The 27,653-nt window shown below is 52.3% G+C and overlaps 13 protein-coding genes across 13 annotated transcripts; 7 read left to right on the top strand and 6 right to left on the bottom strand.

Moving 5' to 3' along the window:
• Positions 1 to 626: 626 nt before the first annotated feature.
• On the bottom strand, positions 627 to 2,216 carry BDZ99DRAFT_393436 (cytochrome P450; the record flags this gene model as incomplete). Its single annotated transcript, XM_033715845.1, has 2 exons — positions 627 to 1,139; positions 1,194 to 2,216. 2 exons carry the CDS (start codon positions 2,214 to 2,216, stop codon positions 627 to 629), a joined length of 1,536 nt encoding a protein of 511 aa, XP_033573644.1.
• Positions 2,217 to 3,847: 1,631 nt separating this feature from the next.
• On the bottom strand, positions 3,848 to 5,306 carry BDZ99DRAFT_448126 (uncharacterized protein; the record flags this gene model as incomplete). The annotated part of the gene is made up of 3 exons (XM_033718048.1): positions 3,848 to 4,448; positions 4,511 to 4,717; positions 4,769 to 5,306. 3 exons carry the CDS (start codon positions 5,301 to 5,303, stop codon positions 4,069 to 4,071), a joined length of 1,122 nt encoding a protein of 373 aa, XP_033573643.1. The 3' UTR covers positions 3,848 to 4,068.
• A 649-nt stretch (positions 5,307 to 5,955) lies between these two features.
• On the bottom strand, positions 5,956 to 8,088 carry BDZ99DRAFT_421782 (efflux pump antibiotic resistance protein). The gene is made up of 9 exons (XM_033716958.1): positions 7,851 to 8,088; positions 7,604 to 7,786; positions 7,476 to 7,539; positions 7,057 to 7,426; positions 6,862 to 7,005; positions 6,644 to 6,813; positions 6,566 to 6,591; positions 6,474 to 6,504; positions 5,956 to 6,420 (listed from the first exon to the last, which is right to left on the bottom strand). The coding sequence occupies exons 1-9, from the start codon at positions 8,050 to 8,052 to the stop codon at positions 6,078 to 6,080; spliced, it is 1,533 nt and encodes a 510-aa protein (XP_033573642.1). The 5' UTR covers positions 8,053 to 8,088; the 3' UTR covers positions 5,956 to 6,077.
• Positions 8,089 to 9,510: 1,422 nt separating this feature from the next.
• Positions 9,511 to 11,434, top strand: BDZ99DRAFT_448119 (cytochrome P450; the record flags this gene model as incomplete). Its single annotated transcript, XM_033718047.1, has 3 exons — positions 9,511 to 9,589; positions 9,749 to 10,547; positions 10,604 to 11,434. 3 exons carry the CDS (start codon positions 9,511 to 9,513, stop codon positions 11,244 to 11,246), a joined length of 1,521 nt encoding a protein of 506 aa, XP_033573641.1. The 3' UTR covers positions 11,247 to 11,434.
• Positions 11,435 to 11,650: 216 nt separating this feature from the next.
• On the top strand, positions 11,651 to 12,680 carry BDZ99DRAFT_510398 (U6 snRNA-associated Sm-like protein LSm2). The gene is made up of 3 exons (XM_033724471.1): positions 11,651 to 11,714; positions 11,886 to 12,033; positions 12,167 to 12,680. Exons 1-3 carry the CDS (start codon positions 11,701 to 11,703, stop codon positions 12,302 to 12,304), a joined length of 300 nt encoding a protein of 99 aa, XP_033573640.1. The 5' UTR covers positions 11,651 to 11,700; the 3' UTR covers positions 12,305 to 12,680.
• Positions 12,681 to 12,925: 245 nt separating this feature from the next.
• Positions 12,926 to 13,411, top strand: BDZ99DRAFT_523254 (uncharacterized protein; the record flags this gene model as incomplete). The annotated part of the gene is made up of 1 exon (XM_033725790.1): positions 12,926 to 13,411. The coding sequence occupies one exon, from the start codon at positions 12,926 to 12,928 to the stop codon at positions 13,409 to 13,411; it is 486 nt and encodes a 161-aa protein (XP_033573639.1).
• A 656-nt stretch (positions 13,412 to 14,067) lies between these two features.
• Positions 14,068 to 15,059, top strand: BDZ99DRAFT_465467 (uncharacterized protein). Its single transcript, XM_033720548.1, has one exon. The coding sequence runs from the start codon at positions 14,082 to 14,084 to the stop codon at positions 14,577 to 14,579; it is 498 nt and encodes a 165-aa protein (XP_033573638.1). The 5' UTR covers positions 14,068 to 14,081; the 3' UTR covers positions 14,580 to 15,059.
• Positions 15,060 to 17,227: 2,168 nt separating this feature from the next.
• BDZ99DRAFT_500764 (glycoside hydrolase) lies at positions 17,228 to 18,814 on the top strand. Its single transcript, XM_033723750.1, has 6 exons — positions 17,228 to 17,353; positions 17,410 to 17,475; positions 17,537 to 17,550; positions 17,598 to 17,725; positions 17,778 to 18,100; positions 18,161 to 18,814. Exons 1-6 carry the CDS (start codon positions 17,245 to 17,247, stop codon positions 18,571 to 18,573), a joined length of 1,053 nt encoding a protein of 350 aa, XP_033573637.1. The 5' UTR covers positions 17,228 to 17,244; the 3' UTR covers positions 18,574 to 18,814.
• Positions 18,815 to 19,238: 424 nt separating this feature from the next.
• Positions 19,239 to 19,867, top strand: BDZ99DRAFT_537437 (uncharacterized protein; the record flags this gene model as incomplete). The annotated part of the gene is made up of 1 exon (XM_033726615.1): positions 19,239 to 19,867. One exon carries the CDS (start codon positions 19,239 to 19,241, stop codon positions 19,752 to 19,754), a length of 516 nt encoding a protein of 171 aa, XP_033573636.1. The 3' UTR covers positions 19,755 to 19,867.
• A 678-nt stretch (positions 19,868 to 20,545) lies between these two features.
• BDZ99DRAFT_83001 (uncharacterized protein) lies at positions 20,546 to 21,202 on the bottom strand. Its single transcript, XM_033728941.1, has one exon. The coding sequence runs from the start codon at positions 20,939 to 20,941 to the stop codon at positions 20,597 to 20,599; it is 345 nt and encodes a 114-aa protein (XP_033573635.1). The 5' UTR covers positions 20,942 to 21,202; the 3' UTR covers positions 20,546 to 20,596.
• Positions 21,203 to 21,376: 174 nt separating this feature from the next.
• On the bottom strand, positions 21,377 to 24,379 carry BDZ99DRAFT_393592 (uncharacterized protein; the record flags this gene model as incomplete). The annotated part of the gene is made up of 8 exons (XM_033715850.1): positions 21,377 to 21,728; positions 21,786 to 22,264; positions 22,312 to 22,861; positions 22,911 to 23,196; positions 23,247 to 23,579; positions 23,635 to 24,171; positions 24,228 to 24,272; positions 24,325 to 24,379. The coding sequence occupies 8 exons, from the start codon at positions 24,377 to 24,379 to the stop codon at positions 21,377 to 21,379; spliced, it is 2,637 nt and encodes an 878-aa protein (XP_033573634.1).
• Positions 24,380 to 25,627: 1,248 nt separating this feature from the next.
• Positions 25,628 to 26,096, bottom strand: BDZ99DRAFT_523250 (uncharacterized protein; the record flags this gene model as incomplete). Its single annotated transcript, XM_033725789.1, has 3 exons — positions 25,628 to 25,734; positions 25,784 to 25,898; positions 25,959 to 26,096. The coding sequence occupies 3 exons, from the start codon at positions 26,094 to 26,096 to the stop codon at positions 25,628 to 25,630; spliced, it is 360 nt and encodes a 119-aa protein (XP_033573633.1).
• A 337-nt stretch (positions 26,097 to 26,433) lies between these two features.
• BDZ99DRAFT_479082 (uncharacterized protein) lies at positions 26,434 to 26,982 on the top strand (the record flags this gene model as incomplete). The annotated part of the gene is made up of 3 exons (XM_033722212.1): positions 26,434 to 26,470; positions 26,538 to 26,602; positions 26,680 to 26,982. 3 exons carry the CDS (start codon positions 26,434 to 26,436, stop codon positions 26,980 to 26,982), a joined length of 405 nt encoding a protein of 134 aa, XP_033573632.1.
• Between the last annotated feature and the right edge of the window lie 671 nt (positions 26,983 to 27,653).

The following is a 27,653-nucleotide window of genomic DNA, read 5'->3' as shown; positions in this document are numbered from 1 at the left end:
AAGTATATAAGCATCCTGTTCAATTTAGCTACGTAGTAACATAAGAGCCTCTACTGTCACAGGGGTCTAGAGTACTTCGTCGTCTTGCGAACGAGGCTCTATGGTCACCTTATCGGCTTTTAGAAAGAATATTTCAGCAAGTGGCTTCTAGATATCCCTCAGTACCCTTGTACCCTGTCTAGCCCTCCTTTCCTCTTACCATCAGCCCTTCCAAGATTCCTAAACGTCGAGCAGGATCAAATTAGTGCTTGTCAGCTCCGGAAACGTTTCTCGTAGAGTCCAGACCCACGTTGGAGAGCTGACAGCGAATGGAGGACGACGAGGTTGAGTCTGATTGCGCGGATGCCTGTCGAGTGCCTCCTCTCCGTGCTATCCTATAGTGAGTGCTTCGATATTGTTTTAGAATGCTACTAGTGTTTTCCTTTAATTCGCCGCAGAAGCTTTTCATTGTCGCCATGATTTGCATTAATCGTACCCAGTAGCTTCGAGCAACATACTCCAAGCCAACGGATACATCTACTTATGCCGAGTCCACCACGTCCGGTCCAGAGCCAGTGATCTCGGTGAACCAACCTCATCGCGCAACCTCATCTGAAGTCTGCTCTCTGAGCTACGCTATGCAGCCGCTAAGCCGCCGTCCTCTCCGTCCACTTCAGCCCCAAACTCTGCGGCTGATACATCTCGTTCAGCAGCGTCATCTGGATATCCAAACTCACCTTCTGCGCCCGTTTCCTTGCTTCCACCAGCGTCTCGCCCTTCTCCGGCACCGGGTCGACGCTATGCTTTCGGAATAAGATAGCCAGCGTAGCCGCGAGCTCGACTTGTGAGAACTTCTTCCCGGGGCAGACGCGCTCGCCGTACGACCATGGCAGGTACCTCTTCTCGACCGTGGGACGCAGTTGCTCGGCTTCGATACCGGCAGTAGCCTCGCCTTCGTCGTGGTAGATGAAGCGGGTGGGGTCCCATTCCAGGGCTGTGGCACCCCAGGAGTGTGTATTAGTGTGGAGGGCGCAGAAGTTGAGTTGGACGTGGGTGTTAGTTGGGATAGTGTAGGTCTTGCCTCCGAGGTTGAGCGAGGACGCCTCTTTGGTGAGTTTCGAGGACGAGCCGAGCGGGTGGCACAAGCGGAGTGATTCCATCTGGGCAGGCGGTAAGTAAAGTGTAAGGTGGAAAGGTAGGAATTTTCTACTCACAACAACAGCCTGGCATCGCTTCAGCTTCGCCCAGGTTGGGTAGGTCCACTCCGTGAAGTCGTCGGTGGGGAGGTAGCGCTGAGTCTCCTCGGCGATCCAATCCTGCGTCTCAGGGTGCGCTGCAAGGTTGACAATGGTGTGTGCGAGCGTGATGGCCGTGGTGTCATTCCCTGCGAAGCCGTAGACGAAGGTATTGCTGATGATCTCTTCTTCGGTGACGGTCATGTCCCTGCCTTCCTTCTTCTGCGCGAGTGATGCACGCACGAGAGCAGCTACTAAGTCTTTGCGGTTCTGCACACCGTTTTCCACGTTTACCTTCTCCTCATCGATCAAACCCAACACGTATGAGCGGAAGTTGGCAACGGCCGCACCCGCTTGCTGCCAGGAGATGGGCATCCATTTCGAGGTCCTGAGCTTCTCGCCGCCGAAGATCACGATGAGAATGATGTTCTGCAGAATCTTCGAGAGCGAGTCTCGGTACTGGTAGGACTCGTCGGTGGTGTCTGTTGGCTCGTTTCTGCCTTCGAAAGGATACGGTTTCGAGAATAGTGCGGCGGCCAGAACGTTGAGAGTGAAGGTCCTGCAATCGTCGGCCACCGATCGAACAGGCTCAGGAGCGCGATGGACCCAATAGTCTAGCATGCCTTGGGCTTGCGAGAGAGAGGACTGCCAGACAAGCTCGTTATTCTTCTCAGTGAAGGTCGCAGCGGTAATCTTGCGGTGCTTCTGCCATTCTTGGCCTTCAGTAGTAGACAGGTTCTTGCCATAGACGTTCAAGACAGCAAGCTGCTCAAGGTTCCGCCCGAACTCGTGAGGCCGCTTCAGCGTATCCCATATTGCGTCGGGGTCTGCGATGTAGATCCAATTGCCTCCAGGCGTCACGAGCGTGAAGGCGTCGCCGAGCTCGGCGTGCACTCTGTACCTCTCATTTCCCTCCCAGCCGAACAGGTAGTATCGGTCGAAGCTGTCGGTGGCAATGCCCAAACGGCGGGCGAGGCGGACCAACTTGCTGCCCCAGACCATCCATAGGGGGTTCGTAGGCGTGACGTAGCGAATGAGCACAGGAAAGCCGATTGCCTGCGCCTTCTTGAGGTTGGACCTGAGTGATATGGCCGACCAGAGGGCCAGAGTGAGCGGAAGAGCAGCAAGCGAGAAAAGGAGAGCTGCAATCATGGCGACGTGCTGATGGCGATGCCCGCCAAAGCGATGGTGAGCAAGGAAAGAAAGGGAGTGTGTAGGAGCTCGAGCTTGACCTTGAGCTTTGTTTACAGTTGATGGCACAGCGCAGGCTGTGCAGTTGGCAAACGGGAGTCCCAGCAGGTCGGCTCCTCTTACCCTACCACGCCCTTGCAGCCGTTAATACATCTGTCGCAAACGGGGACCGAACGTGCCGCGGAGAACAAGGACTGGATATAGTGTCGTAGCACCACAGCACAGTTTTTGATGCCGCTGCTGTGCGGCGGCGGCGATGTGGTCTGGACTACCTACCAACGCACCAATGGGGAAGCGGTCCCTCGGCGTTCCTTCCCGGTGGTACTAGCCCATTCACCCAGTCGCGTGAGATGGCTAATCCCGCGTCTTGGGGGCGGATTCGGATTCGGATTCTGGAGGGACCCGCGTAGGGCGAGATGCATTCCCCAGATGCCCCGGTCTTTCGAGAACGTCACGTGTTCTGCCGAAGCCAACCACAATCATGGGACCAGGAGCATCTTGGGCACGCGCTGTTACTGTTCAGGAAAGCTTTCAGGCTTCATTACTCATGTTTTTCCATCTCCTCAGGTCTGAATTTGCCATGCCTTCTTCAGCGCCGAAATATCACGGATTGGACGACCCATCCCTCCCCCCAACAGAATAATCGATCTATTCCTTCTTTGGAACCATGATATTGCCTACATATCCGTTATTACTGCACAGATTACATTTCTTTAACGGCGTCCGTACAAGAAGTAAGATAACTATGCCTACCACCGTCAGCGAAGATGCACGTCCCCAATTTCAAGGCGCACTCACCATCAACGACTCTTGAGTTCAAGTCGTAGAATCTACTCGCCGCCAACCATATACCCGCCAATATGAGAGGTCCAAATTCAATGGCGAGAGACTGTCGCTGGACTTCACGTGCCAGGTTGGGAGAGCTGAGGATCATTTTGAGGAGGGAGGAGAGATGTAAACATCGAAGGGACCGTGATAAAGAACTGCAGGATTAAGAACAAGCTCCTCAGTTGTTATGGCATGCGGTTAGAAGTAACGATAAGCCTCAAGGAGCTCCGAGACCGAGGACTATATCCGTGAACTGCGGCCGTAAACCTTGGCAACATGCAAAGATAGCTGTAGAGCGCGCACTGCCGCATCACTGCATCGGTGTCTAACTCTCAGATTAGGCTGAATATTACTGGCGCTTTTGTGTGGCACTATGAGCGGTGGGTATGACCTTGATAGGAGCCGTGAAGCTCTACATGTGATCCTCGCCCCCTGTGTCCCCGTCAGCGGGGTTCATTCATAAACTCAGCCCTGTAACACAAGACCCCCATACCGCTCTCACAGAACTCGGCCCCCGAAACATATTGCCAATCGCATTGATCTACAGCCCCCGTGCTGACAAGTCAGCAGATCACTGCGTATCCAGCTACAAGGACAAGGAATAGAAGCACTGTGGTGTAAAAGATTTTTGCAGGTTCATCTTTGGCCTAAAATAAACAAATGCCTCCTAAAAGAGTACCACAAGAGCTTGGACATTGTGGGTCCCATCCCTTCTCTGTGGCGGATACGTCGACCAGCTTCCCCTCCTTGTCAATGGGGGCTATCTGCACCTTGCGGACCGAGACGCCAGCACTTCGAGTCCGCTTTCAAGGAGCCTGGCCAGCTTCGGACCTGTTCACAACGACCCCCGCCACGGCTGTACCACGTGCGCGGTAGGATACCCAATATACCCATCCTGGCTCTCCAACTTCGACACACCCTGGATCGAGTGCGCATCTCCCGTCGCCCTCGACTCACCACGTTCTGAGCCGCTGATGTCGCTCAGCGGCACAAAGTCGTCAGAACCACCGCGCTTAGTCTCCTGATCAACCGTCTTCTCAGTCTCAAAAAGCGACTGCTGGAAGAACTTTGCGCGCGCCCACAGCGCCCTGGAGCTCCCGCCGGAGGGGGAGTCGCGCTGAGCAAGCTCGCGCTTGCGGGCGACTTCAGCTTCTGATTGGCGTTCTTTCTGGGCGAAGAGGGCGCGGAAGGAGGCGAGGCAGGCTACGAGAATAGCTGGGGGATGTCAGTGGGAGATAGGCAGTTGAGTAAGAGGAGATTGTGGGTTGTAGACGTACCGACAGCAAACTCAGTAAAGCTCCAGAAGTACAGCCAAGATATCTCGGCTTGCCGATGACCAACCACGTAGCCTTTGCTGACGACCGTGACTCGCACTATTGCGATTACCATGGTGATGAGGACGAGGGAGAAGAGGCCGGCGAGGACGACCTTTCGGCCAAAGCTGACGCGGACGCTCCAGAGTAGGGAGATGGGCAGAGACATGACTGCAGCCAAATCAGCAAAACTTTCGTCCTATTAGAATCATACCAACTTACTCAAAACGTCCGTAAAGACATCCAACGCGCAATTAACCTTAAGCGTAACTTCCTGAAACCGAATCGCGCTATCCTTCGAGCAATTCATATAAACCTTCTCAAACGGATCCGAAAGACAGTGATACTGAATCGACCCCACACACGCTAGTCCCGACGCAATCGTAAACGCCGTAACTATCCACCACATGATCTGATACCGCCTGATTTGGTTCCCGAGGCGGTAGAAGAACACTAGAAAGCTGAGCTTGATCGTCCAGAGCCCGACGTAGAACATAACCAGCGCAACATTCGACCCAACCAGGAACCGATGCGCGTTGTGCTGGAAATTGGCTGAGGGCTGTTGCAGCCCCGCGCTCACGCGCGTCACTTCGTACATGCCGTCGATGGTCATGTCCCAGATGCAAGCGCTGACGAGGAGGAGGAACCAGGCGAAGCCGGCGAGGTAGTCGTCGGCGAGGAGGCGGCAGAAGCATTTGATGCGGGTGTAGAAGCGGAATGCGAGGCCGATTGTTGCGAGGGCGAAGAAGGTCCACATGAGTGCCTATCCTATTAGAATTTGTGAAGTATAGGACGATGGAGAGCTTACTATGAAAGCGTCTTTCTGAACGACAGGCGGACCAGTTGTTGCTGGCAAGGCCGGGCTCGCCGCGGGAGTGCATGACTCGAACGATGGATCGCAATCAACATGGCGACGGGAGTGCTGGAAAGCCATGCTTAATCTTCACTAATGAGTGTAAAGTTTGAATACGCTCATATGAGGACCGCAACGAAGCAAGTAGAGCTAGAGGAAAAGCTCAAAGATGAGGAGTGTGGGGATGTTCGGGTCATCGCGGGGAACTATGATACATAGGCCGATACACAAAGTGCATCCCTCGCTGCACTTGTGTACCGCGAACATGAGGTCAGCAAATGCCGTGGTTCGTGGTACGCCGCTGCAGGTGTGGTGGGCTAAGTTGCTGTTACATTGGAGTTGGGGCGCTTACTGGATGCCAATCAAAAATGGCCCAGGTTCTACCAAACTCCTGGAAAGTGGCGAAAATTGAGGTCAGATCCTGCTTGTGATTGCCTGTTTCATTGATTCCCGAAGCGGGCGTCAAAAGACTGATCGATGCCTGATATTACGGTAGTAGGCGCGGCCAGTCTGCATGAGCACTCATTCGTCTGGGTTGGCCTAGCAGGTGATTAGAACCGTTAATATAATATATTCCCGCAGTATATTGATCTCTGGAAACCTTCCCAGGAGCATCATGTCGTGGTAACTATGTGTACGCACTCATAATGAGGCTCCAAATTACAAGCCGTCCGATGTTCAATTACCCCGAGACTCGTTACCTTCTTTGATCGGCGCTACCATCTCTTCATCTTGTTCACCGGCTTTGTCAACCGGGATCTTCAGCCATTCCATGCCGGGAAGTGCAAGATGCGCTAAACAGACTGAAACCAGTGCAACTAACATCACGTCTTTAATGGCGGAGATGTATGCACTTCGTACTACTCTGACTGTTTCGGGGTTCGTTGAAAGCCGTCCAAGGTTCGTAGCACCGGCTGCTAGGATAGCGGAACGGGAGATGTTCTGTGTCAACGGATTTGTTTCAACAAGATGGAACACTTCGGTGAGGAACATTGTTTGACTGATAGCGTACGCAAGGGCGCTGTAGGTGTGTCAGTAAAGAGCATCCAAAAATAATCTCTCAAGGATCTTTACCTGCCCAGCTGTAGCGCGAAAACCGTGATTCCTGTGTTTCCTTTAGCGGATGTTCATGGGAGGGCTAAAGAAGAAGTCAAGCAAGCTCGTACCGTTCCCGATGGGCATATCATTCTCGCTATTGAAAAATTAGTATCACTACTGCGGGGACTCAGCAGCGGTTAGCTAACCTCAGTGCTGCTTGAAGAGCTGTAAAGGGTTGGTTTGCCCCAATTCCCGCTCCAGCCCCCCAAATCAACATGTAAATGGTTGAGAGAGCTGTGCCCGTGTCAACATCTAGCATGGTAAGTAGGCCCGCTCCAATGGCACCAATACCACTGCCGGCCACCATGAATGGCATCTACACGCTGTTAGTTCGCAGCCTAGTAAATAATAGCGAGATGCGTACATAATGGCCCCATTTCGTGACTAAGGCCGCTGCAATGACAACGAATACCACTCTCGACACATCTAGTGCAATGATACGTACACCGCTATTGGTGGCGGAAGTTCCGCGTATTGCTTGGAAATAGATCGGAATATAATACAGATACTGTGGCTTTAGTCAAACACGAGTGTTTTATCGATTTAAAATTGTACTTACCACCGAGAGCGCGAGATACATCAGGAGAAGATACATGGAGCCGAAGAGAACTGTTCGCTGCTTAAGTAGTCGGAGTGGGATTAAGGACCGCTCGCCCATAAGCTTTTGGGTCCAAACAAAAACACCGAGAAGTAGAGCAAATCCAACAATCAGCCCGATTACTTCGGGTGACTTCCAAGGCTTTATTTGCCCTCCCCACTGCAAGGCCAGAAACAAGCACGTAAACGCGCCGGTAAAGAGCACTGTGCCTATCCAGTCGATCCGACGAAGACGGACAAGAACTGGCATCTTTCTCAGCGCATCATTGGACAGTCTGACCCTGATAAACATTGGCACGAGGACGAGGACAACGCAGCCGATTGGTAGATTGCTGTGTTGTAGGTCAGCGAGTGGACGCCTCGTTGTGGGCAGAGGCTCACATCCAAAAGCACCAGCGCCATGACACGTGGTCGGTCAGAGCTCCTCCAAAGATCGGTGCAGTACCTGAAAGGTGATGCCTCGCGTTAGTTTCATATCTATGTTTGAGAGCGGGAGCGCTCTTGCGTACATGTGCTGATTCCAAAGACGCTTACTACATAGCCATAGTAGAGTGGAATCTTCTTCTTTTCTACCGTATAGCCTATGATGGAGAGCGCGCCTTGGAAGATGCCTGCGGCACCGCAACCTGAAACGGCTCGTCCGAGGATGAAGGCCGTCGAGGTAGGTGCTGCGGCGCAGAGAACCGATCCCGCTGAATGTAAACATTAGCCCGATAGAACAGAGGCGAAAACAGGCCGATTAAAGCTGTGAAGTACCTTCGAAGAGGATAATAGAGGCCATGTAGACGTATGTGACGTTGAAGGATTTGAAGAAGGCACCGAACGATGGCTGAAGCACCGTGCATGGAAGCATATAGGCCGAGCCATACCAGGCGATGTCGTCAAGAGAACGAAAGGACGCGGTGATGCGTGGAATTGCAACTCCAATGATACTAGCATCTATGCCCACCAAGAACATGCCGAGCGAAAGAGATATGGTTACGATGGCTAGTCTCCGTCCTGATAAGAGAGCAGTATTCTTCGATGGCTCGACGGGTCTCCAAGTAGTGTCGTCGGGCGCCTCGTTGATGGTCTCGCGACTGTCCTCGTGCTTGAATTGCTCCATCTTCATCCGTTCACCCTCGAACTTCTCACGAGAGTGTGTCCGTTTCTCAGAATCCTCGACGAGGGAGGCTGCGAGGTTGGCGAGTGCGTAGGGCGGTGTGAATTCGGGCACGGTGCTGCGCAGGAGCGCATAGGGACTTGAGCCGGCAGCCCAACTGTCTTGTGAAACATTCCAGCTGGAGTGCCATATTACCTATCCGTCACTTATCGCAATTTGAACTCGGGGAACATCCACGCCGTTGGGACGACATGCTCACGCCTCGGGCCAAATTTGGGGCTATCTCCGCATGTTCCGGAGTGAATGCTGATCCCGGGCCTTGAAGCTGTGTTACATATTACAATCCGATCCCAGCGTTGCTATAATCAGCCAGAACAGGTCTGATATTGCGGGACGTTGTTTTTGAGGTCGCCCCTGCCCCTGGCACCCCTGGCACCGTAAGGCGACGCCCGTTACTTTTGCGGCTTAGCGTGAGCAAATCTCCCGTCCTACTTCGTACCCGAGCCCTCCCTTGAGCGACGAAGTACCTCTTGCCATCAAACATACATACGTCCATTCGCTTGTCAGCCACCTACACTGGCACCTATAGCCAATCCCATTGACTAATGTTTCCCTCGCACCGTCCATAAACCGCGACACTCGACACGTGGGGATGGTGTCCGAATCGTAGTCTAGGCGCAGGGTTTGCAGACTAAACATAGGAGCCTAGACCTTTCGAGAATTGCGCCGCTTTTCTAGTCTACATGTGATTCATATTTTTACTCGAAACCCCGATAGGGATTAACTGTTGGAACCATCGATGAGTGGCTCCTTGGTTTCACACATGACGCGGCGCGGGCATGAATTGATAAACATGGAAGATCAGCCTCTCCGCGGAGTATCCTCCATACTTATACCCTCGTCTCATGGGTCGGTGGGGTCCAGTACTTCGTGCACCTGTCTTAGAACTACGGAGTCCGACCACTGAATGATCTCCTATGAGCTTATTCTACGCCTCGTGGAAACTGCGCCAGAGGGCTTTGTTAACCTGTGCTACACACGCCCTTTCCAGTAAAAGGTCCGATGCGGCTACTTTGGAGAGTTTCAGGTGCTGGGGCTATACAGTGCTCGGGACCGCTGAGATAGATGGAATGGCGGCATATAAGAATGATCCAGTGGAAATAGCTTTCTTAACTCCTCATCACAGATGCTAATCTATCATTCATCATGATACTCGATATAATCTCTACAGTCGGAGGCTTTGTTAAGCGTTATGAAGGTTTACTCACGGCCCCTTCGGGGATCATTGCGTTCGGCCTGTTGTCAGCTCTGGTGATGTGGAGGATCTGGAGATTTACCATTTCACCGTACCTACACCCACGTAGGGTCAAAGAACTACCCTATTGGATACCATGTAACCAACCCCCTCGCTTTGCTGTATGAGCATCAGGACTAACTACTTCGTCACAGTTCTCGGCAAGTCCTTCCATTCGAAGAGATATCGACCAAAGCTGACTAGAGTACTTTGAAGGGCATGGGTATTCATTTTACATGAGATCTGGAACTGTAGTAGATGCCGCCTCGTACGCTCTATCTATCTTAGAGACGCTCGCCCTAACCTGTAACAGCCGCATCAGAAATGGAAGCCAAGAACCATTCGCCGTCAGTGTATTAGGCACTAAGCTGTATTTCCTCACGAACCCCGCCGATGTCTCCGAATCCTTCCGAAACGTCACTACTCTTTCATGGGAAAAGTATCTCGATGTGTTGCTGGTTTCCTTTGGCGTGAAGAAGAATGCCATGCCCCTATTGCACAAAGACAACCAAAGCCTTGATCGACTTTTCAGCACAGTAACGAACACGAACAATCGTGCCCGGAAGAGAAAGCTCCTCGACTTTGCGGATCTTGCGTATCGACGACAGTTAGCTGTTGACAAAGTCGACGAACTTTCCAGCGTCTTTTTCCGTACGCTTCATGAAACCGCATCATGGCCACAGCTCGCTTACAAGACCACATATGGAAGCCATAGCCGCCTCACAGTTCGAGACCTCCTCGACCGCACTCTTGCTCGCGGAATTGCTAAAATGTTCTTTGGAGAGGTGATATTCGACCTGGAGCCGGAGATGGCTAGGCATACGCTGGGCTTCGCTGACGGACTTTGGTGTCTGATCTACCGATATCCCAGGTTCCTTGCAAAGGACTTCTATAATTCGTATGAACGCATTTTAAATGCGATAGAGCATTTTACTGCGTTAGATCCGGCCGAGACTTCACAGGCATCGTTCTTGATTCGCAACATGATCGAAGCTCAGAAACTGGCCGGTTTGGATGCACGCTCGGCCGCGGCGCTGACAAGCGTCCTGTATGAGGCGTAAGTACATAAGGAACATCTCTATTCATTTCTCAGCCTTGGTTAACTTTCCGTAGTGCATTCGCCAATGTCCATGCCACCGCCTTTTGGCTCCTATCTTACATCCTCTTCGACAACAATCTCCGCTCCGCACTCTGCGCAGAGATACTTCCCGCCTTCAAAGATGGCCAGTTTGACACAACCTACATCGTTCAGAACTGCCCACTCCTCGAATCCTGCTTTCGTGAAGTCTGCCGTCTTCACATTGTCTCTTACTCAGTCCGCCTAATCGAAGCTCAAACCAAATTCGGCGACAAGGTTCTCGAACCCGGAAACATGCTGCTGGTGCCATTTGGCCAACTGCACCACGACGAAAATGTGTGGGGATCCGACCACGCCAAGTTCAGCCCGACAAGATTTTTGCACTCAAAAGGCAACAGTCTGGCAAGTAATCAGTCGTATCGGCCTTTCGGTGGTGGCGCGAATCTCTGCCCCGGGAAGGCGTTTGCAAATCGCCAGGTTCTCTCCTTTACTGCATACATATTGTACTCATATGAAGTTTCGGTACCGTTGGTAGATGGGAAAGCCCAGAGGATGCCGCTTATTCAGGACAACATACCCACATTCGGGACGTCGGTGCCTCAACCGGGGATGGATCCGTTGATTGATCTTACGCCGAGGATAATTGAGCCGATCCAGTCCATCAAGTCCTGGTCTTGATCTTTTTCATATGGCTTTTATTGTTAGCCTTGTTACAAGGGGAGGGAGAGAAGTTGGTGGGACGGTCTCTACTTTTGAAGGTTAGTGAGGATAGATAGGATGGAGTGAGACCTATCTATAGATATCGAAACAATTTTGTACCACTTCTTGAAATCCAGCTACTTAGAAACTACGTCCAATCCCTAAAGTCAAGAAAACATACTCCAAATCGGAGCCTATTCGCAAATGTTTGCCATATTCGTTTGTCGAAGGCCTCAGCCGTGCGGAAGTCATCTCAGCCACTCTGCATTCAACACTTATGCAAAGCCACAATTTACTCGATTTGGTGGCATTCACGTGACCCTCTCGCCGTCTTGGTCCAAGCGTCCAAATTGACCTCATCCATGTCCTCATTCTCTCTACCACAACACCAAAACCCTGCGACTCCTCGACGTAAACGTCAACGCCACTCAAGATGCTTTTCTTTAGGTTCGTACCCATTGCCTGACCTCCCAAGCGCTATGTCCGGGCACGCCTACTCAACCCGATTCCACAAATTTCTCAATCCTACCCCACCACGAAGCATTGGAGTACAAAGTCTCGTCTCACGCGCCTACGGATTCCTCTTATTTTCTAGCACGAGTACTAACGCGCATGCAGCTTCTTCAAAACCCTCATCGACCATGAAGTCACCGTGGAGCTCAAGAACGAAATCAGCATCCGCGGCACGCTAAAGAGCGTCGACCAGTTCTTGAACATCAAGCTGGATAATATTCAAGTGGTGGAGGAGATTAGATGGCCGCATTTGGTAGGTTGGCAATTGTCGCGAGAGTTCGCGATTCCTGTCCCCTTTGAAGGCGCTATAATTGGGAAGGGTTGGAATATTCTGGGTGGAGCTGGTGCGAGGAGGCCATGTGGGATTTGGGCTAAAACCAGGGCAGTCATCGACCAAGAACCTCTTCATCCGCGGTAGCGTCGTCCGCTACATACACCTCCCCAGCTCGGCTGTCGACACCGCGTTGTTGGAGGATGCATCTCGAAGGGAGGCAACTGCAGCGAAGGACAAGAAGGCGGCATGAGAGGGTGGATAGGCGTACGAATGAAGTCTAGGCGTGAGGTTGGACGATCAGAGAGAATACATGATCCACAGGTCGACATATACCCACGAAGAGACGAAGGGTCACGGCGCATGGCGAAAATGAATATCTCCCCAGCAAAGGAGAAGACAGGCTAATGCCGATTCTAAAACAATAAAGTTCTGGTTTCCTTCTAAGCGCGAGTACGCGGCGATAAGTGCATACACTGGGGCGTCGTTGTGTGAAGCCCTTCAATATGTTTCAAGAATCCAAACTCTTTGTGAATGGATAGTCTTGAGCGACCTGTAAGCTTGCCAATCATGTAAGCTCTGCCATACCATGAGAGTGAACCTCAAATCTCCACATCGTCATTGGCTACCAGTAAAGCATAACCATGGCACGTCCACCCCAAACGACAGGAATAGAACTCTGGGACTGAAAACCCAGCTAAGACAAGCTCCGGACCTCTTACAGCGAGCAGAAACCCTCAATGCAAAAAGCGCACACTTCTATTCCATCTCCTTCATCTCATCTCCCCCCAATAACCCCTTCACCACCTCATCCTCAAGCCCAACCGCCCCATGGATAGATATTCCCGCCAAACATGGGGTCCGCCCATCATAAATGACATCACAAAGCAGCATCCAAATCCCACCCTTTCCCTACAACAACGCGCCGCCTCCGCCTCTCCTCTGTCAATGCGCCTATTGCTCTCTGTACCGATATCGCGAAGCACGCCCCAGCCCCTATCTCGCTCCCTATCTGAATTTCCTCCTGGGTCTCGACCCCCTCGATCCGAAGCAGAAGCATCTCCGGAAACTAGGGACGTACGGGTATATCCTATACCACAAGCTGCCGGTGTTGAGGTGGTATGTGACGCGATGGGTGATGGGGAAGTGGTGGGGGAGACAGGACGGGCTAAAGGATATTGGTGCTGCTGTGGAGAGCATGGAGGCGGGTGATAGCGCGGGAATAGCGAGGGTAAAGTTTGAGGAACCGCCAGTGCCGTATTATCTGAAGTATGGGGATCATCCTACCTGTAAGGGGAGTTCGACGAGGATGACTAGGCGGATTGGCTGGGAAGGAAATGCGGTTGGGAGATGGGAGTGACAAGTTAGGAAGGCGTGGTGGGGAAGGAGTTGAGTGGTAGGTTGCGCTCAAGAGATCCTTGGGAGGGCAAGGTGCTAATGGTGATGTTCTAGTTCGCACGCTCCTAGATGCATGTTTACATGAATTGGAGGATGGGTACGGCCAGAGGCCGCATACTGCCTTCCCAGGTCTCGGTTCATAGCGCTTAATGTTGTAGTAGTTGAGCGTTGGAATTGGGAGTATAGAGGGGGAGGCCGAGACGCGGGCTAGATGGAGTATGAGAGGTTGAGTTCCCCTTGGATGAGGACTACGAGAGATGAGGACCACGAGGAGATCAAGGATACCTTAGAGAAATCCAAAGACCTGTATAGAGAGAATAGATAGAGGGTATGTGGACCTTTGGTACGCCAGGGCTTCGACAATGTACACTTGTATGCCGCTGCTTGAAGCTCTTTAATACATTTTTGAAGTTTTGAACCTTCTTCATCGGAATCTTTAATAAGCTTGCCGGGCCACCTCAGGCAGTGGCTGATGGAAGTACACAATTACCTATGTTGTTTGTTGCTTCAAGTTTCTATCAATATGTTGGAGCACCACAAGCAGTGGCAGAACAGTGTACATGGATCAATGACGAGGCACTGAATTCATAGCGATCGAAACAGTCGTGAATGGCTGCAGTGTAAAAGGCTGCATGGAAGCATACGATAACAAAGTTACGAGCTTCATCCAGTATTACGAACTCCTCTTCTCTCATTTGTGGCATGCCATGGTTGTTCCTATGTTTAAAATTAGTCATAAGGACAGTTCTCATCCACGGTTCCATCCATCCGTGAAGCCACCACAAATTTTGACCGTCTGTAGCTCCCTCCATTTTCAAGACACTATAAAAGCGATGCTCGACAGCGCTTTCCACAGCGGTCCGCCGCTAGACTACCATTACCCACATCTCGACACCCCGCCGCTAGATTACGATTCTCATCACGATTTGGAGAGGAACTCCCGAAAAGCCCACCACGCCTGCATCCGTACCTGCACCTGCGCTAACGAGCATACATCTCTCCTCGGCAACAGGAATCAAGCACAAAAGCGGCATGACCTGCTCGTAATAGGCGTCGTCTGCTTGGTTATCATAACCTGCATTCTGCTTCTGGGGGTCTTTTTCTGGCTCGAGACGACAGCTCACGAGTGAATCCGCTCGCAGAATTATTACTATCTGGAGATCGAATGCTCATCAGTATTTTAGGACTCATAACGCTGTAACAACACCCCTTCCTATACCTTCGTAGACGCCGCATTCGGAGAGCTTCGAAGGAAACGAGTTTTGGCGGAGGAGAGGAGGATTTCAGTCTCATCTCTACTGTGGACCGACAGCGAAGATACCTCTATAGAGCTTCATTGCGATGTAGAGAAGTGGTAGCTCTAAGATATGAAAAGATTAAAGGAAAATGGAAGCTCATAAGCGGCGAAAACTGTTCATGTACATTGATAGAAGGGCATGCCAATTTCATGGCCATTAACGCACGAAGAATGAACAGACCTACGTAAGTACGAATACTTGTGCAAACTTACAGGAAACGTTCGGTTTGTAGCAGGCGTTGGTGTCAACTCTGCCCTTGGATAAGGATCGCGTATCAGGGCCAACGAGCTATTGCTGTTCCTTTAATCATCACACATAAGACCCCGTGTCCTTCGCTCATCATTTGGATAAGTATAGGATACAGAACGAGAGTCGTAATATGATGTCAAGTGTATAAGAGAGAGATGACGGCACAACGGGATGGATGACGCAGATCTTTTCGGCGCTTCAACAAAGTTCAGCCGACGACCTGCAACTTCTTTTCTTCATCATTCACAGCTTCAGCGACATGTTTCGTTATCTCTACGGAAATATGACTACCCTCTTTTGATGAAAAGGGATATGTTTGAGTTTGGTAATAGTCTCCCACATCTCCAATCGGGCGGATGGCTGCCAAGGTACCGTAGCCGCCGATGACTCCTTGAAGCAGCCGGTGCTACAACATGGCATTACGCTGTTATTTCGACCTTGTCGATGCAACTCTACAAGCCCTCACGATTACTAGATCCAAGTTGTCTACCACCCACGTTAGAAAATGCCCACCCCATTCAAAACGGGGCGTTTCGAATGCAGGTGATCATTTACACGGCTCCAAATATTCATCCTTCGGCTTGTTACAACCCTAAGAGTCCGGCCCTATACCGGGAGGGTGCTGTCTATCGATGCCAGATCAAACGACCCATGGGTCGTTGATGAGTCGATCATGAGCTCCTGTGAAGCTTCATGAACCCGCCCAGGATCAAAGCAGGCCGATTAAGGAAGGTAGGATGTGTGGGGTCTGTTGTGAGGTGCTGTTAATTTAAACTTCCCCCTCTTATCTCGTTATACCATGACCCCTGATAAGTCCCAACGGCAGTCGGCGTATGTTGTTGGATTTGTACATGTCCGCAATTTGTCCGTATTCCTATTGGTTGTTGTGCTTGAAACACTTTCGACCCCTTTCAGACCCCATGACTTCGTGATAGCGTGTCTCTCCTATCTTCGCTGTGATCCTTCAACATGCTTTTATCGACCATTCATGGAAAAACCGCTCTCGCCGTCGTTGTTCCTATGTGAGCTCAATATCGTTGCTTCTATTCTCATCATTTCTCCTTGAGCCTCATTCTTCGCATTTTCTAGGCTTTGGGCCAGAGGAAACTCACATTCACTCATTAAAACTCTCGGTCCGTTCCTAGCCCCTCTTAGCCCCCGCCGATACTCAGGATCCTCCCGCGGAGCAGATCTGCTGATCCGGATTCCGGCAAGGCTGAAGGAGAAATGGCGATCATTTCCTCAATATACTCGAGATGGCCCCTATGGAATAGCGACTTCAACGTTGCATCACTAATAGATAACGCGAAGCCTCAAGGCTCAGATCACCTTTATTTCCGAGGTAGGGCCTGAGTAGGATTGCTGGATGCCCTTGCAGCGGTACGGCACGCCCATGTGTAGGATGGTACCCTGAAGTACATCACCACGAGCAATCTGGAATCGCATATGGACGGTTCCAGTTTGCCGAATCACACAGCAGTTATAGCAGGCCGCCGAACAGCTAGCCTTAACGTACATTCGGCTATAGGGCGTACCTGAGTGGCCGAACGCCACAAAGGCTAATCGCTTATGGATAAAACTCCACCAAAAAAGGACTCCTAGCCTTTCAAGGTCAATGCATCTATACAGGTTACATAGGCCCACGAGAGATCTGTGATGCGTATGCGACCCGTAGCCCCTTACGGGTCGCATGGCGGTTGCGTTGGTCCTCATCCTCGACGGAGCGCCCTCCGGGCTTCCTCAAGGGTTCGTCCATTTTATTCATCAACAAACCTTCACCGCTGAGTATATTTGCAAGCTCCTTATTGTGTTCTCTACCTGGAATCAAGTCTATATAGCAAGTGAATATAATAATGAGTGGCAAATCCTTATACGTGGAAGTAACGATGTTGAAAAGGTAGTACGTGGCGGAGTAAATGGCGGATAAGTTAGGCTAATTGAGGATGATAATGTTAGTGTCAAGCTACGGTAGCTGCCACGTATTTCGTTGCTACTGGATACGACACTAGTGATAGAGGTAGTCATGGAACGTCGAATACACTCGGCCAGAATCGGTGACACCTTCCTCCTCGCCCTATACGGGCCCCCAATAACCCGGCCACTTGAAGTCTTACGGTATATAAGTCTCGTTCTCTACCCTTCTCACTTTCTTTTTCCTCAATCCAGTGCTTCCTTCTTTCTAGACAGTCAGCTTGTCTAGTCACTCCTTTTCAAATTACAGGAACCATTCCACACTCCTTTAGCAAACATGATCTTCTTGATGAAGATCGCTTTCTTGGGTGCCCTTTTGGGTTGCTTCAGCTTCGCCTCCGCTGGCTTCGACATGAACTCGAAGAAGAACATGGTCCTCTACTGGGGTAGGATGCTCTTCTCAACTTGCCAATACATCAACGCTAAGCAAGTACTTCGCCAGGCCAGAACTCTTATGGCCAGGGCTCCGGAGACCTCGCCCAGCAGCGTCTATCCTACTACTGTCAAAGTATGTTTCCCATCCTTCTAGAAGGTGATTTATCTAGTTGACGAAGCTAACTTAATCCCAGATACCAATGTCGACGTATGTATACCGTCATCATCCGCGCTTCGTTACTAACCACTATTTAGACGATCGTTATGTCGTTCCTGGTCCAATTCAACGGTAATGGTGGCCAGCCCGTGCTGAACTTCGCCAACCAGGGTGACAAATGCACCCTGTTTGACGGCACCTCTTTGTTTAGCTGCCCGGAGATCGAGTAAGTCCTTGAACTTATACTTCGCCAAAGCAGACTAACACCTAACTGTCAGGGCCGACATCACAGCTTGCCAGAATACCTACGGCAAGACTATCCTCCTCTCCGTTGGAGGAGCTACCTATACCGAGGGCGGCTTCAGCTCTTCAGACGCCGCTGTCTCAATGGCCAACAAGGTTTGGGCAATGTTCGGCCCGCAGCAGTCTGGCTCCAGCATCCTCAGACCCTTTGGCTCCGCTGTCATTGACGGCTTCGACTTCGATTTCGAATCCCAGGTTAGTAATATGCCTGCTTTCGGTAACCAACTACGCTCCAACATGGACTCGACCGGCGGGAAGAAGTACTTCCTGACAGCTGCACCGCAATGCCCCTACCCAGGTACGTATTGCATGAAGCAACTCGTTTCAAAGAAGCTTTAACGCTAATTCTCTACTCCAGATGCTGCAGATGACCCCATGCTTGACGGATCTGTCTCGTTTGATGCAGTCTTCATTCAGTTCTATAACAACTATTGCGGAGTCAGTTCCTATGTCGCCGGCACCGCCGATCAAAATAACTACAACTTCAACACTTGGGATTCTTGGGCCAAGAACACGTCCAAAAACAAGGCCGTGAAAGTTCTCGTCGGCGTCCCTGGCAACACCGGCGCCGGCGCAGGCTATATCGCGCCCGACAATCTCTCTGCGGTTCTCACTTACTCGTCCCAGTACAGCAGCTTCGGCGGAGTCATGATCTGGGACGCGAGTCAGGTTTACGCCAACAGCGGGTTCATCAGCAGTGTCGGTGGCTCGCTGAGTACGCTATCGAAGCGGCAGATGCGGAGGGGCTGGCGCAACGAGAAGGCGGAGTAGACACTTACTGCTATGGCCCGGTCGATGAGTTGATGTTTTCGATTCTTATCTATATCTCGGTCTGTCCTTTTTTCCCTTTTTCCAAGAGTAGTTGATACTGCTCTTTTCATATGTGTAAGGATGGAATTCTAGACATGAGGCTCTGCTTGATGAGTTGACGGTTTCTTGTATCTTGGACACGAAGATGCTTCAATGTACATACATTTGCCGTAAACTCATGAATCGAACATGGTGGCTTCATACTGCATTGACCCCTTTACCGAGTATCTCTTACTTGCGGTTCGTATGAGGATACTCTTGGCCTTTTCACGTGTGAATTTGAGCCCGTCAAGATGTGAGAGCACCTACATACCTGAGAATCCCGAAGTTTGAGTCTGGGTTGACGTCAAAATACAGTGGGAAGGTACGCTGGGGTCTCGCTACTTGAGCGGCGACGAAGGTTATGAAGAATTCAGTCTGATAACGAAGAAGAGGGCTAAATAGCGAGCTCACATACGGCCACTAATTACAAACAAATGTAGAGACAATCAACAAACAGTGAGGAGCGACCACTATAAACGTACCCCACAATGGTGATAATGAATAGCATGGAAACACCTAGCAGTAGTTATGGAGAGTATCGGACAGTAAACCCTTCTCGGTTTGATTGGCTATTCTTGAACACCATGGCTATTCTCGGAATGAGAACTCCAACCTTCGTACAACGTCACGTGAATATCACATGCCTCGCTAGCCTAACCTCATCTCCTTTCATCTCACCCTCCCAAACTTATTTACATATCTACTTTCTACACCTTATCCCCCATCCTCTTACAAGCTCATCCCTCTTCTACACAGACCATAACCATCAACTCGCCCCATCACCACCCCTTCCCAACCCCAGCTCAACCCACCCCTTACCGATCCCATACCCCCTGCCCACAACCCCAGCCCCCTCTCGCCTTCCCCTGCAGGGCTGCTATCGGCTCCTCATGCCGGCCCTCTCACGCCCCATCGCTCCCAGCTGCCCCCCGTCGCAACACAGTCCGTGGAGTGATCGTCGCATCCACCCCATCCCGCATGGCGTAAAAGGCATCCCACAAAAGTCCGCTCAGCGAAACTCCACAGTTGCTAGCGTATCCCAGCCCAGCCAGCCAGCCATCATGCGCGCGAGAGAGCTGCGGGTTGGTGTTGGGGTGTGAAACTGCGGGCCGGGCGGGCCCTCCAGTCAGTATGTATTGTTATGTATGCGGCGTCGATCAGTCACAGAGAAGATTGGTGATACCACGCCGCAATCCAGCAATCCAGCGCCCAGCAGCCCAGCAGCTTTATCCCCCAATATAAAATGATGTCGATTTCAGCAAGCAACGATACACGGGAAAATGTCAGGCCGAGCGCGCTCTAGATCTCTACAGCCTTTCCCGCACATATGATACTGTACATATCTGGGTTTGTTGCCAAGGCGCGGGTGCATGGTGGCCGCGACCAGGTTAGCCGTTCTGGTCCGCGGAGTCGAGAGATACACATGGAATGGTGTAAATTTAGTAAGGCGAGAAAGGGCGTCGAATCGTGGGATTTTTCGGGTACTTACATGCGACTGGGGGAGGCTGATTCTCGGAAGTATATCAGATACAAGGATAGACGGAAAATGATAGCATGTGCAAAGGTAATTGATCGCGAACTATCGTTTGACCAGCAACCCTAAGGATAGGGATGGTTTGAAGTTTTCTCTCGCCATCAAGTGCTTTTTCCGGTTACATACAAGCGAGGCAAAGCACGAAGATGACCCGCCGCGCTACATACAGGAATGTAAGAGATACTAGCGCATCGTCAGCGCAGTGCATTCCCCAGACACGCCCACGCTCGTGCGCGCGGAAAGCGGGTGCGGTACGATAGCGCACTATCTGCATGGCTGACGGTGAGCCTCCGGACCATCGTAGTTCGCACGGACGCTATGGAGGGCATAGCGAGCGAAGCGGGCATGCGGGGGATGCGGTATTGAAGTCAAAAGTTTGAATGAGATAGCCATGCGTAGATTCGAGATTTAGATGATTTGAGTCTGAGGCCGGCCACAGACACGACAGTTAGAGACGATAATAGTCATGACGCGTAGAAAATGCGTTGAAGGAGGGGAATACGCAATGCTCGATCCCATGACTCTCCATGCCAGTATGCCGAGTAAAATACTGTACAAAAACCCGAATCTGCCCAAAGGGGAAGGCAAAAGAAATTCATCATAGCGTCGTTTCCAACGAGAGCTTCCGCAGGGCATGCCAACTTTTGAAACATGAAAACATTTAAAGACTAAGACAGACATGTTGGGCGTGCGTGCGTGCGAGCGATATGATGTGCCCTTTTGGATCATCCATTCGTTCGTAAACCTTCCCATATTCCATACACTTGCTTCCTATGTCTACATTCGTCCAACCACGAGTTGGTTATGGCGTGTTGCACCATATATCTGGTGTAGAATAATCGGTCAGAGCGGCTCCGTGACCAGCGTGGCCATGAAGTTTTGCCGAGTGTCGCCGCATTCTCACTCGACATTGCGCATTTTTGACTTCGCTAGAACCGTAGCCCTAGCTGGAATGATATCTGTTACGTAACAATATTATACGCGTCACAAATAACTTCCATGGCTAATACCTCCTCTATAGCCATGGGAAAGAGCCGAGATTGCGGTGTCGGATTCATCAAGTCGTGAATCGATCCTGGAACCGAAAGCCTGGGACTATATCAGGAGTTCGATGTTGCAGCAAAATGCTGTAAACGTGTGGACAATGGCTGCAAGCTATCCGAGGTGTCATAGTCTCTGACAAGCCTCCTATCTCCTCTTATGGCTCTGTGGCTGGTCCATCATTCCCGAATTCCCATAGTCCCATCGTCGTTTGAGTCCTTCCCCACTAAAAGAGCTAGCAACAACGTCTTGCCACATGCTCGGTGTGACGTACGACGCGTTGGGCGGCGCCGCGTAACTCACTGGCGGCGGCAGCTGAGCTTGGACGTTGGGAACTTGGGCGACATGGGGTGAAACAGCCGGGAGTTGGTAGTGCGGCGGATTTGCTTCCTGTGGCGTCCGGGACTCGTATCCTGTTCCTGGAGGCGGCGGTCTTAGAGGTGGGGACGACTGAGACGAGGTGCTTGGAGGGGGCGTACCAAAGGCTGCATTCCATTGACTGTAACATGTTAGCATTGTGATACGTAGGCTGAATCTTTTGGATATTCAAACTCACTCAAATATCCTCGTTGGGTTCCATTGAACAGGTTCTTGCATTTGGATCTGGTTCGAGGTTTGGGGAGTGCGCTGACCAGCGGCCATCATGGCCAAAGACTGAACTACGGGAGAGTCAGTCTTTGGGTCCGAGTCGCTTGCTGAAATCGGCGGGGTGATAGGATGGGCATGGTATTGGACTTGGACTTGACCTGGTTGCTCCAATGGTGATTGTTGGCCTGGACCTCGAGACCGGTATGCGTCATCGGTACTCAAAGGGCTGGAATTACTCTGGGGCGGAGGACTTCCGAAAGGAAAACTAGGCTTGAGCGCGAAGGCTTTCGAGATATCCGCTGAAAAAGCCTGTCGCAGGGTATTGACCTGTTCATGCATCTCGGGCATGGGCCAGGAAGGCGTGCAGGTCTCTAGAATTCGCATGTGCCTTACGAAGAACTCCCTTGCATCGCCACTAAGCTCCGGGTCTGGAGACGTGATTGCGACCTTGGACGTTAGAGCGGACGAAGGTAAATTTGCATGTGATGACTTACCAAGTGAAGCATAGTGCATGTGAGCACAGAATATATCGTGAAGCTGATACCTCTCTGCATACAGAGCAGGCCAGGAAGTCCGTAGTTCTTTAGAATCGCCTCTTGCAACTTGCACATGTCCTTAGCTGCCGAGTAGCAGATTATCATATGCTGCTTCCATGAGCCGTCAAAAGAGTCAGAAAGAATGTGGAGTTGGGGCCTGTGGTGCATTATGATAGAAAGTAAATGGTAGCAGTGTAGATTGGCGACAAAATGAGACGGAATCCAAGGTGCAGATCCATCAGGAGGATAGGCAATTTGTAGGTCGTGTGGAAGTTCCCTCAGCCAAATGGGAAAATCCTGGTTGTGCTGGACGAACTCGGGTTCCAAGGCCCAGTCCTTCCTCTTCTTCCTCAGCCTCGCGTGTGCCACCGTGCTGAATTGGACGTTCTTCACAATCCGAAGGTAGTGAGCAAACTGTCGTGATACTTGATACTCAGCATCATCAAGTCCAGGAGCAGGCCTAGGAATGCTGAAATCCACAGTATCAACATCGACTGAAAAGTCGGACCTGCCTTTGAAGCTGTCAGTTTCCAGACTAATTTGTTTGACTAGGCCACCCACCTTGAGGTCCTCCAACCATGATCTCTAAGACGAAGAGAGTGTTCCAGACTCTGGTTTTCGTCAGACAGTCAGGGAGCGAAGAACCGCAGTGTTTGCCTATTTGGTGGTTCTCGTAATGCTCGTTTAAATCGAGTTCTTTTGCCATTGCGACCATATTCACGACCGTCATCCAAGATCGCCAGAAATACCCGCGCTGTGGGACAGATTCTCTAGCTTTCAATATGAGGAGCATGGCTTGAATAGTGCTCAGTCGTGGCACGTCTCTGAAGCTCTCCTCGTGCTCTGCCAGGGTTAGCCCAGCCCAAGTGAAGATAGTCATAGTAAAGTCTTACTCGACGCAAGAGCCAGCCACTTGTTCCCTGCCCCAGGCTCCTCTAACATTAGTGATGCGCATGCGAATATTGCTTCAAGCATAAGCGGAGAAATGGACTCCCGAGCAGTTGACCATTGCTGGTAGAAATATGCCCTATTGATGACAGGACAATAAGGGTGAATATTTGTAAAGAAGTAGTCAAAATAGTCCAGGGCTTGCTGCTCTGAAGGCATCATTTCTGGTGGGATCCGAACTGTATGATCCAGGCTGTTTTGCGGTGGCAGCTGGATTTCATACTCCTCCAATGCCGGAGCTTCGGCTAGGGACTTCTTTTGGTTCGCAATGTATGGAGCTAGGGTTTGTTAGATGACCGGAACGACCACCGATGCCACAAGATGTCAACTTACCCACGGCGGTATAATCAATCTTCAATTCTCCAAGGGCGTCAGTCAGATTGGATGTATTATCGTTGCGCCAGACGCCGTCCGAACCAGGAGAATCTATAGGCGCGGCCGGTGGTTCGGAGTACATAGGCTGAGGCGGATAACTGAGGTCTTGGCCTGCAACTGCCGGTGGAGGCATGCTCGAATATTGCAGGTGCTCTTGCGGCTGATGCTGTTCAATGTACGGCGCAGTCTGATACATCCTCATCCCGTCGGCATATGTTCCGGGAACTGGAGGTGGTAGCCCGTTCGCCATTTCGGGTCCCATATGGGACATGACATGCTGTCGCTGGTAGTCATCCTGGCCTACGGGAGAGGATTCGTACTCGGGACGCTCTAATTCAAAGGTATGCGATCCGGGTGTGTAGTCTTTATCGTAACTCACGGTCGGCGGCACGCAATTGAGTTTCAGTCGGATACACGCAGCGCATGGCCAAGCATTCGTAGTAGCAGCGTCGCATTTGATCTTGCGCCTCCGGCAGCCTTCACAGGCTCGCATAACTGTCATATATCAGTACAGAATATGGCGTACTGCAGATCAGATTAATGTTAGTTACCCTTGAGCCGCTTGTGACGGTTGTGCTCGTCAACAAAGACATAGTCTACAGGGCCAGGTCAGCGACACAGCAGCGGGACAGCGGCATGTCATCGTACTTCTCTGGTTCTCCCGCGGTGCCAGAGTGGGCGGGGCAAAGGTGAAGCTTTGCATCTGCGCGGTCTGGGGCAGCAACGGGCGCCCGGCGGATTCGCCAGCCATGGTAGTGACGTACGGCGTGAGGTCGGAGGAAAGACGATGGCTTCTCGGGGCGTGTGTTGTTCTTGGGGTTTGGTGCTGGAGCGCAGCGGTGCGTTATGCCAGACGGGTTAAAGCGATCTGGGGTCCGCGGGCGGCAAGGCCAATCGATAGCACGCCCGTCCAACGGTAACGGCAATCCGCAAGGCTGGAAAAGCTGGGAACGCGAGGCCGGGGCGCGAGTCTGTCAAGTAGAAGAGCGGTTCGCTGTGAAATTCTCCGCTGTGCTGGGCAGTCTCGGGACGTCGCGCATTGGAGATGAGCAGTGGGGACGTGATATGATGAGCCAGGGTGTTTCTGGGCGGCAGCTGGTGGCTCGTCGCGTACACAGGTGGCGCAAACGTCTCCTGAGGGCGCAATCAGATGCTCGGGCTCTGGACGAGGCCAAAGAGACGCAGCGTCAGCAAGGCTCTGGGTGGGAGCTCGCAAGAGTCAGGCTGCCAGCGCCAGTAAGCGCACCCGGCGGCCCTTGGGAGGAGCACGGTGGAGAATGCCGTCAGTGAACGGTGGGGTGTCTTGAAGGCTCAGCGCAGGGGCGGGAGGCCAAGCCGAAGGATGGAATAATAATCGCGGCCACGGAGCTCGAGGCTAGTTTCAACTCGAGGGCGAGTCGTGGCGACCGTCTCAGCGCCCAGCGGCACAGCAGCAGCAGATGCCGGGTGCAGACTGCGATGCGATGGAGGGAGCGGGCTAATGGTGCAAGAGGCTCGAGGGGGGTGCAGTAGTGTAGTGGGGAGTGCATGCCGCAGAGTTGCGCAGACGTCAAAAAAGAGCGCCTCCACCAGGGGTGTGGCGGCGGCGAGCACAGGCGGCCTCGAGCGCTCCGGTTGTCGAGCCGTTGAACAACCTCGCTGCCCGCGATCGCGATGCGTGGCCCGAGATGCCCGTCCTGACGCCTGGCCTGGGTGTGGTTGGCACGACGGGGCCTGCACGCAATATTCGCACCGCCGTCTGCCCGCTTGCTGGGACCCGCAGCATCGACGAACCAGGGCCGTAGATTGCCCACTTGGTGCCAGACCGCGAGGCCTTGGGCGCGGCGAATCACCACTGCCGCCATCCGCCTCGCCGCTATATAACGAGCTGTATACGCCTCCCGTGATTTCTTGGTACGAATGAATCGGCCGAGGGGACACTCTACATCCCAGAAAGGGGCACGCCACCCTCTCATACGGCATCTGCACATTGCTCGGTCGGCACCGGCACGCTCAGGACGGCAGGTCCTGAAGATGAGGGCGCGACGGCGTGGGCCATCTCTTCTGCCGTGTTTGAGGCTGCGAGGCACCATCAATCAGACATCGCGGCCCGCAACCGCATCCATACCGTCGTATTGGTCCAGCGTTTGGTCTCCTGCCAAATGTTTCGCCGTCTCGTTGGGTAGACATCGAGCATCCGTTGACCACTGTCCGATAAGGTCGACGAGAGGACCTTCATCGGGCTCGAGCATCCAGCAGAGCATTCATCCATCCCTGCCGCAAGCAAAGGGCCTCGGCGGCACAACTGGGGGAGAATCGCCGGCATCGGACGTCCACTCCACCATGGCCACTCCTCCACGCCGTTCAACAGGCTCTGACCACGAGTGCAACACCATGGCGCCGTTTACGGCATGAAACAACAAGATGGGCCCAGCAGACATCGTGAGGTGAGCGCGCGCAACGCATAGTCTGACAATATTGCCAATTTCCACGCTAGAAGGGTTCTGTGCATGCATACGAGCTCGAGATGCACCCCAAGCGACAGGGTTGGGATCCTTCCCGTCGTGCTGATGCAATCCTCCCACCAGGCGGCGATGTGACGCTTTTAACTCCGAACGCTGCAGCGGGACACTGAGGGCGATCTCGTGAACGGCGTTGCCCCATGGCTGACCGGACGTGCAACAGTGCTAGGGGCTGCTACAGTTGCCAGAGCGGCTCGCAGGCGTCGTCATCGCAGCGAGACGACTGCGAAGAGAGCGCGTGCGTAGCGCTGCAGCCATGTCTGTGGTGATAGGTGGTACTATATACGCGTGTGGTGTGTAGGGCTGGAGCGATTCAATATATCGAACTCGTGAACTTCTTACAGACTCTACCGCATCCAGGTTACCCATCTCTACGATCAGGGTCGCAGCGGGAGCCGGCTCGTCCAGTAGCCGGAGAGGATATTGTGAGTGGTGGGATTGATTTTGGCGTTTGTCAGGATTTCAGGGCGGGTTCGGCACATGTGACGCGGCAGTCCTCCAGGCCTTCGGCATCGGTGCCCTCCCAGCACCTTGGTTCGCAGCAGAAATCAAGCATCGACCAGGGAGGGTGTCCGGTTCGGCGACGCCGGTGCCTGAGCGCAGTGCGGGCCCAGGGGCGGGTTCGATGGCCTGCTCGCTTGCTCCCTTCCACCAAGTTGGGGACGTGGAATCCGTGAAAAACGGTCCCAGAGAAGAGCCAGCAAGGGCACGTCAAACGAGGATGTTGCCGCCAGCCAGGATCAGAAATCAGGCCGCTGCCTTGGCGCGCCTACATCGCGCCGTTGTGCCGCCAGGAAGCGCCTAGTATATACACGGCGTAGCTTTCTTCTGGAACAACTTGATGGCCACCTCTGCGCGTGGCTTTCCAGGTCAAGGCCTGGAGCGCCAACATCCCGCGCCAGCCGCTGATGTTGCGGACCTCTTCCGTGAGACGTGCGTTTGGGCGTCGTGGAGAACATTCCATGCATCGTGACTCTCTCCCCGGTCCGGCATGGATGTTGCTCCTCCTCGGGCACGTTGTGGAGGCTTTCGTACGGCGGCTTCACCCGCAGCCCCTTGACCCGCCCTGACATTCCTCACCCGCAGCGAGTGGGAGGACATAAACTAACTCTGCTTGGCTTAGACAAGCTTCAAATCCGTCTGATGTTCTCCAATGGCTCATACAGAGGATGCAAGAGCAATTTACGCCCGTTTGACACTGTCTAAAGCCCCCCAGTATATGAAGGGAGATTTGAAACGGGATGTAAAACCTCATGATTGGTAGAAGAGCTGGATACTCTTGTGAAATGTATAATCAAGACTGGAAAAGAAAGAAAGACGGTTTTAGACTCTATAAATATCTCTACAATCTCCATTTGTGCGTGCTCAGGACAGTCAGTATGCGAGCTCCCAAGCAGAGCTACAAAGGACCATGGCCCTGTTACCGATGCCAACACCAATGGCGACGGAGGCTCTTACTTACCCCACAAACTCTGA

The sequence above is a fragment of the Mytilinidion resinicola genome, assembly GCF_010093595.1.
Source record: "Mytilinidion resinicola strain CBS 304.34 unplaced genomic scaffold BDZ99scaffold_15, whole genome shotgun sequence".
In the NCBI taxonomy this organism is placed as follows: domain Eukaryota; kingdom Fungi; phylum Ascomycota; class Dothideomycetes; order Mytilinidiales; family Mytilinidiaceae; genus Mytilinidion; species Mytilinidion resinicola.
Note: the sequence above shows the minus strand (reverse complement) of the source record. Positions and strands in the feature narration are given on the sequence as shown.

Bases quoted from the DNA above. Each gene is read 5' to 3' on its own strand.
- BDZ99DRAFT_421782 (XM_033716958.1), bottom strand. From the start codon at position 8,052: ATGTTCTTGGTGGGCATAGATGCTAGTATCATTGGAGTTGCAATTCCA. The intron at 7,006-7,056 runs GTAAGTACAATT...CTAAAGCCACAG, and splicing joins TGTATCTCGCGCTCTCGGTG to TATCTGTATTATATTCCGAT. The intron at 6,814-6,861 runs GTACGCATCTCG...AACAGCGTGTAG, and splicing joins TCACGAAATGGGGCCATTAT to ATGCCATTCATGGTGGCCGG.
- BDZ99DRAFT_510398 (XM_033724471.1), top strand. The intron at 12,034-12,166 runs GTAGGTTGGCAA...AAACCAGGGCAG, and splicing joins AGATTAGATGGCCGCATTTG to TCATCGACCAAGAACCTCTT.
- BDZ99DRAFT_465467 (XM_033720548.1), top strand. From the start codon at position 14,082: ATGGAAGCATACGATAACAAAGTTACGAGCTTCATCCAGTATTACGAA.
- BDZ99DRAFT_500764 (XM_033723750.1), top strand. From the start codon at position 17,245: ATGATCTTCTTGATGAAGATCGCTTTCTTGGGTGCCCTTTTGGGTTGC. The intron at 17,726-17,777 runs GTAAGTCCTTGA...CCTAACTGTCAG, and splicing joins TTTAGCTGCCCGGAGATCGA to GGCCGACATCACAGCTTGCC. The intron at 18,101-18,160 runs GTACGTATTGCA...TCTCTACTCCAG, and splicing joins ACCGCAATGCCCCTACCCAG to ATGCTGCAGATGACCCCATG.
- BDZ99DRAFT_83001 (XM_033728941.1), bottom strand. From the start codon at position 20,941: ATGGGAAGGTTTACGAACGAATGGATGATCCAAAAGGGCACATCATAT.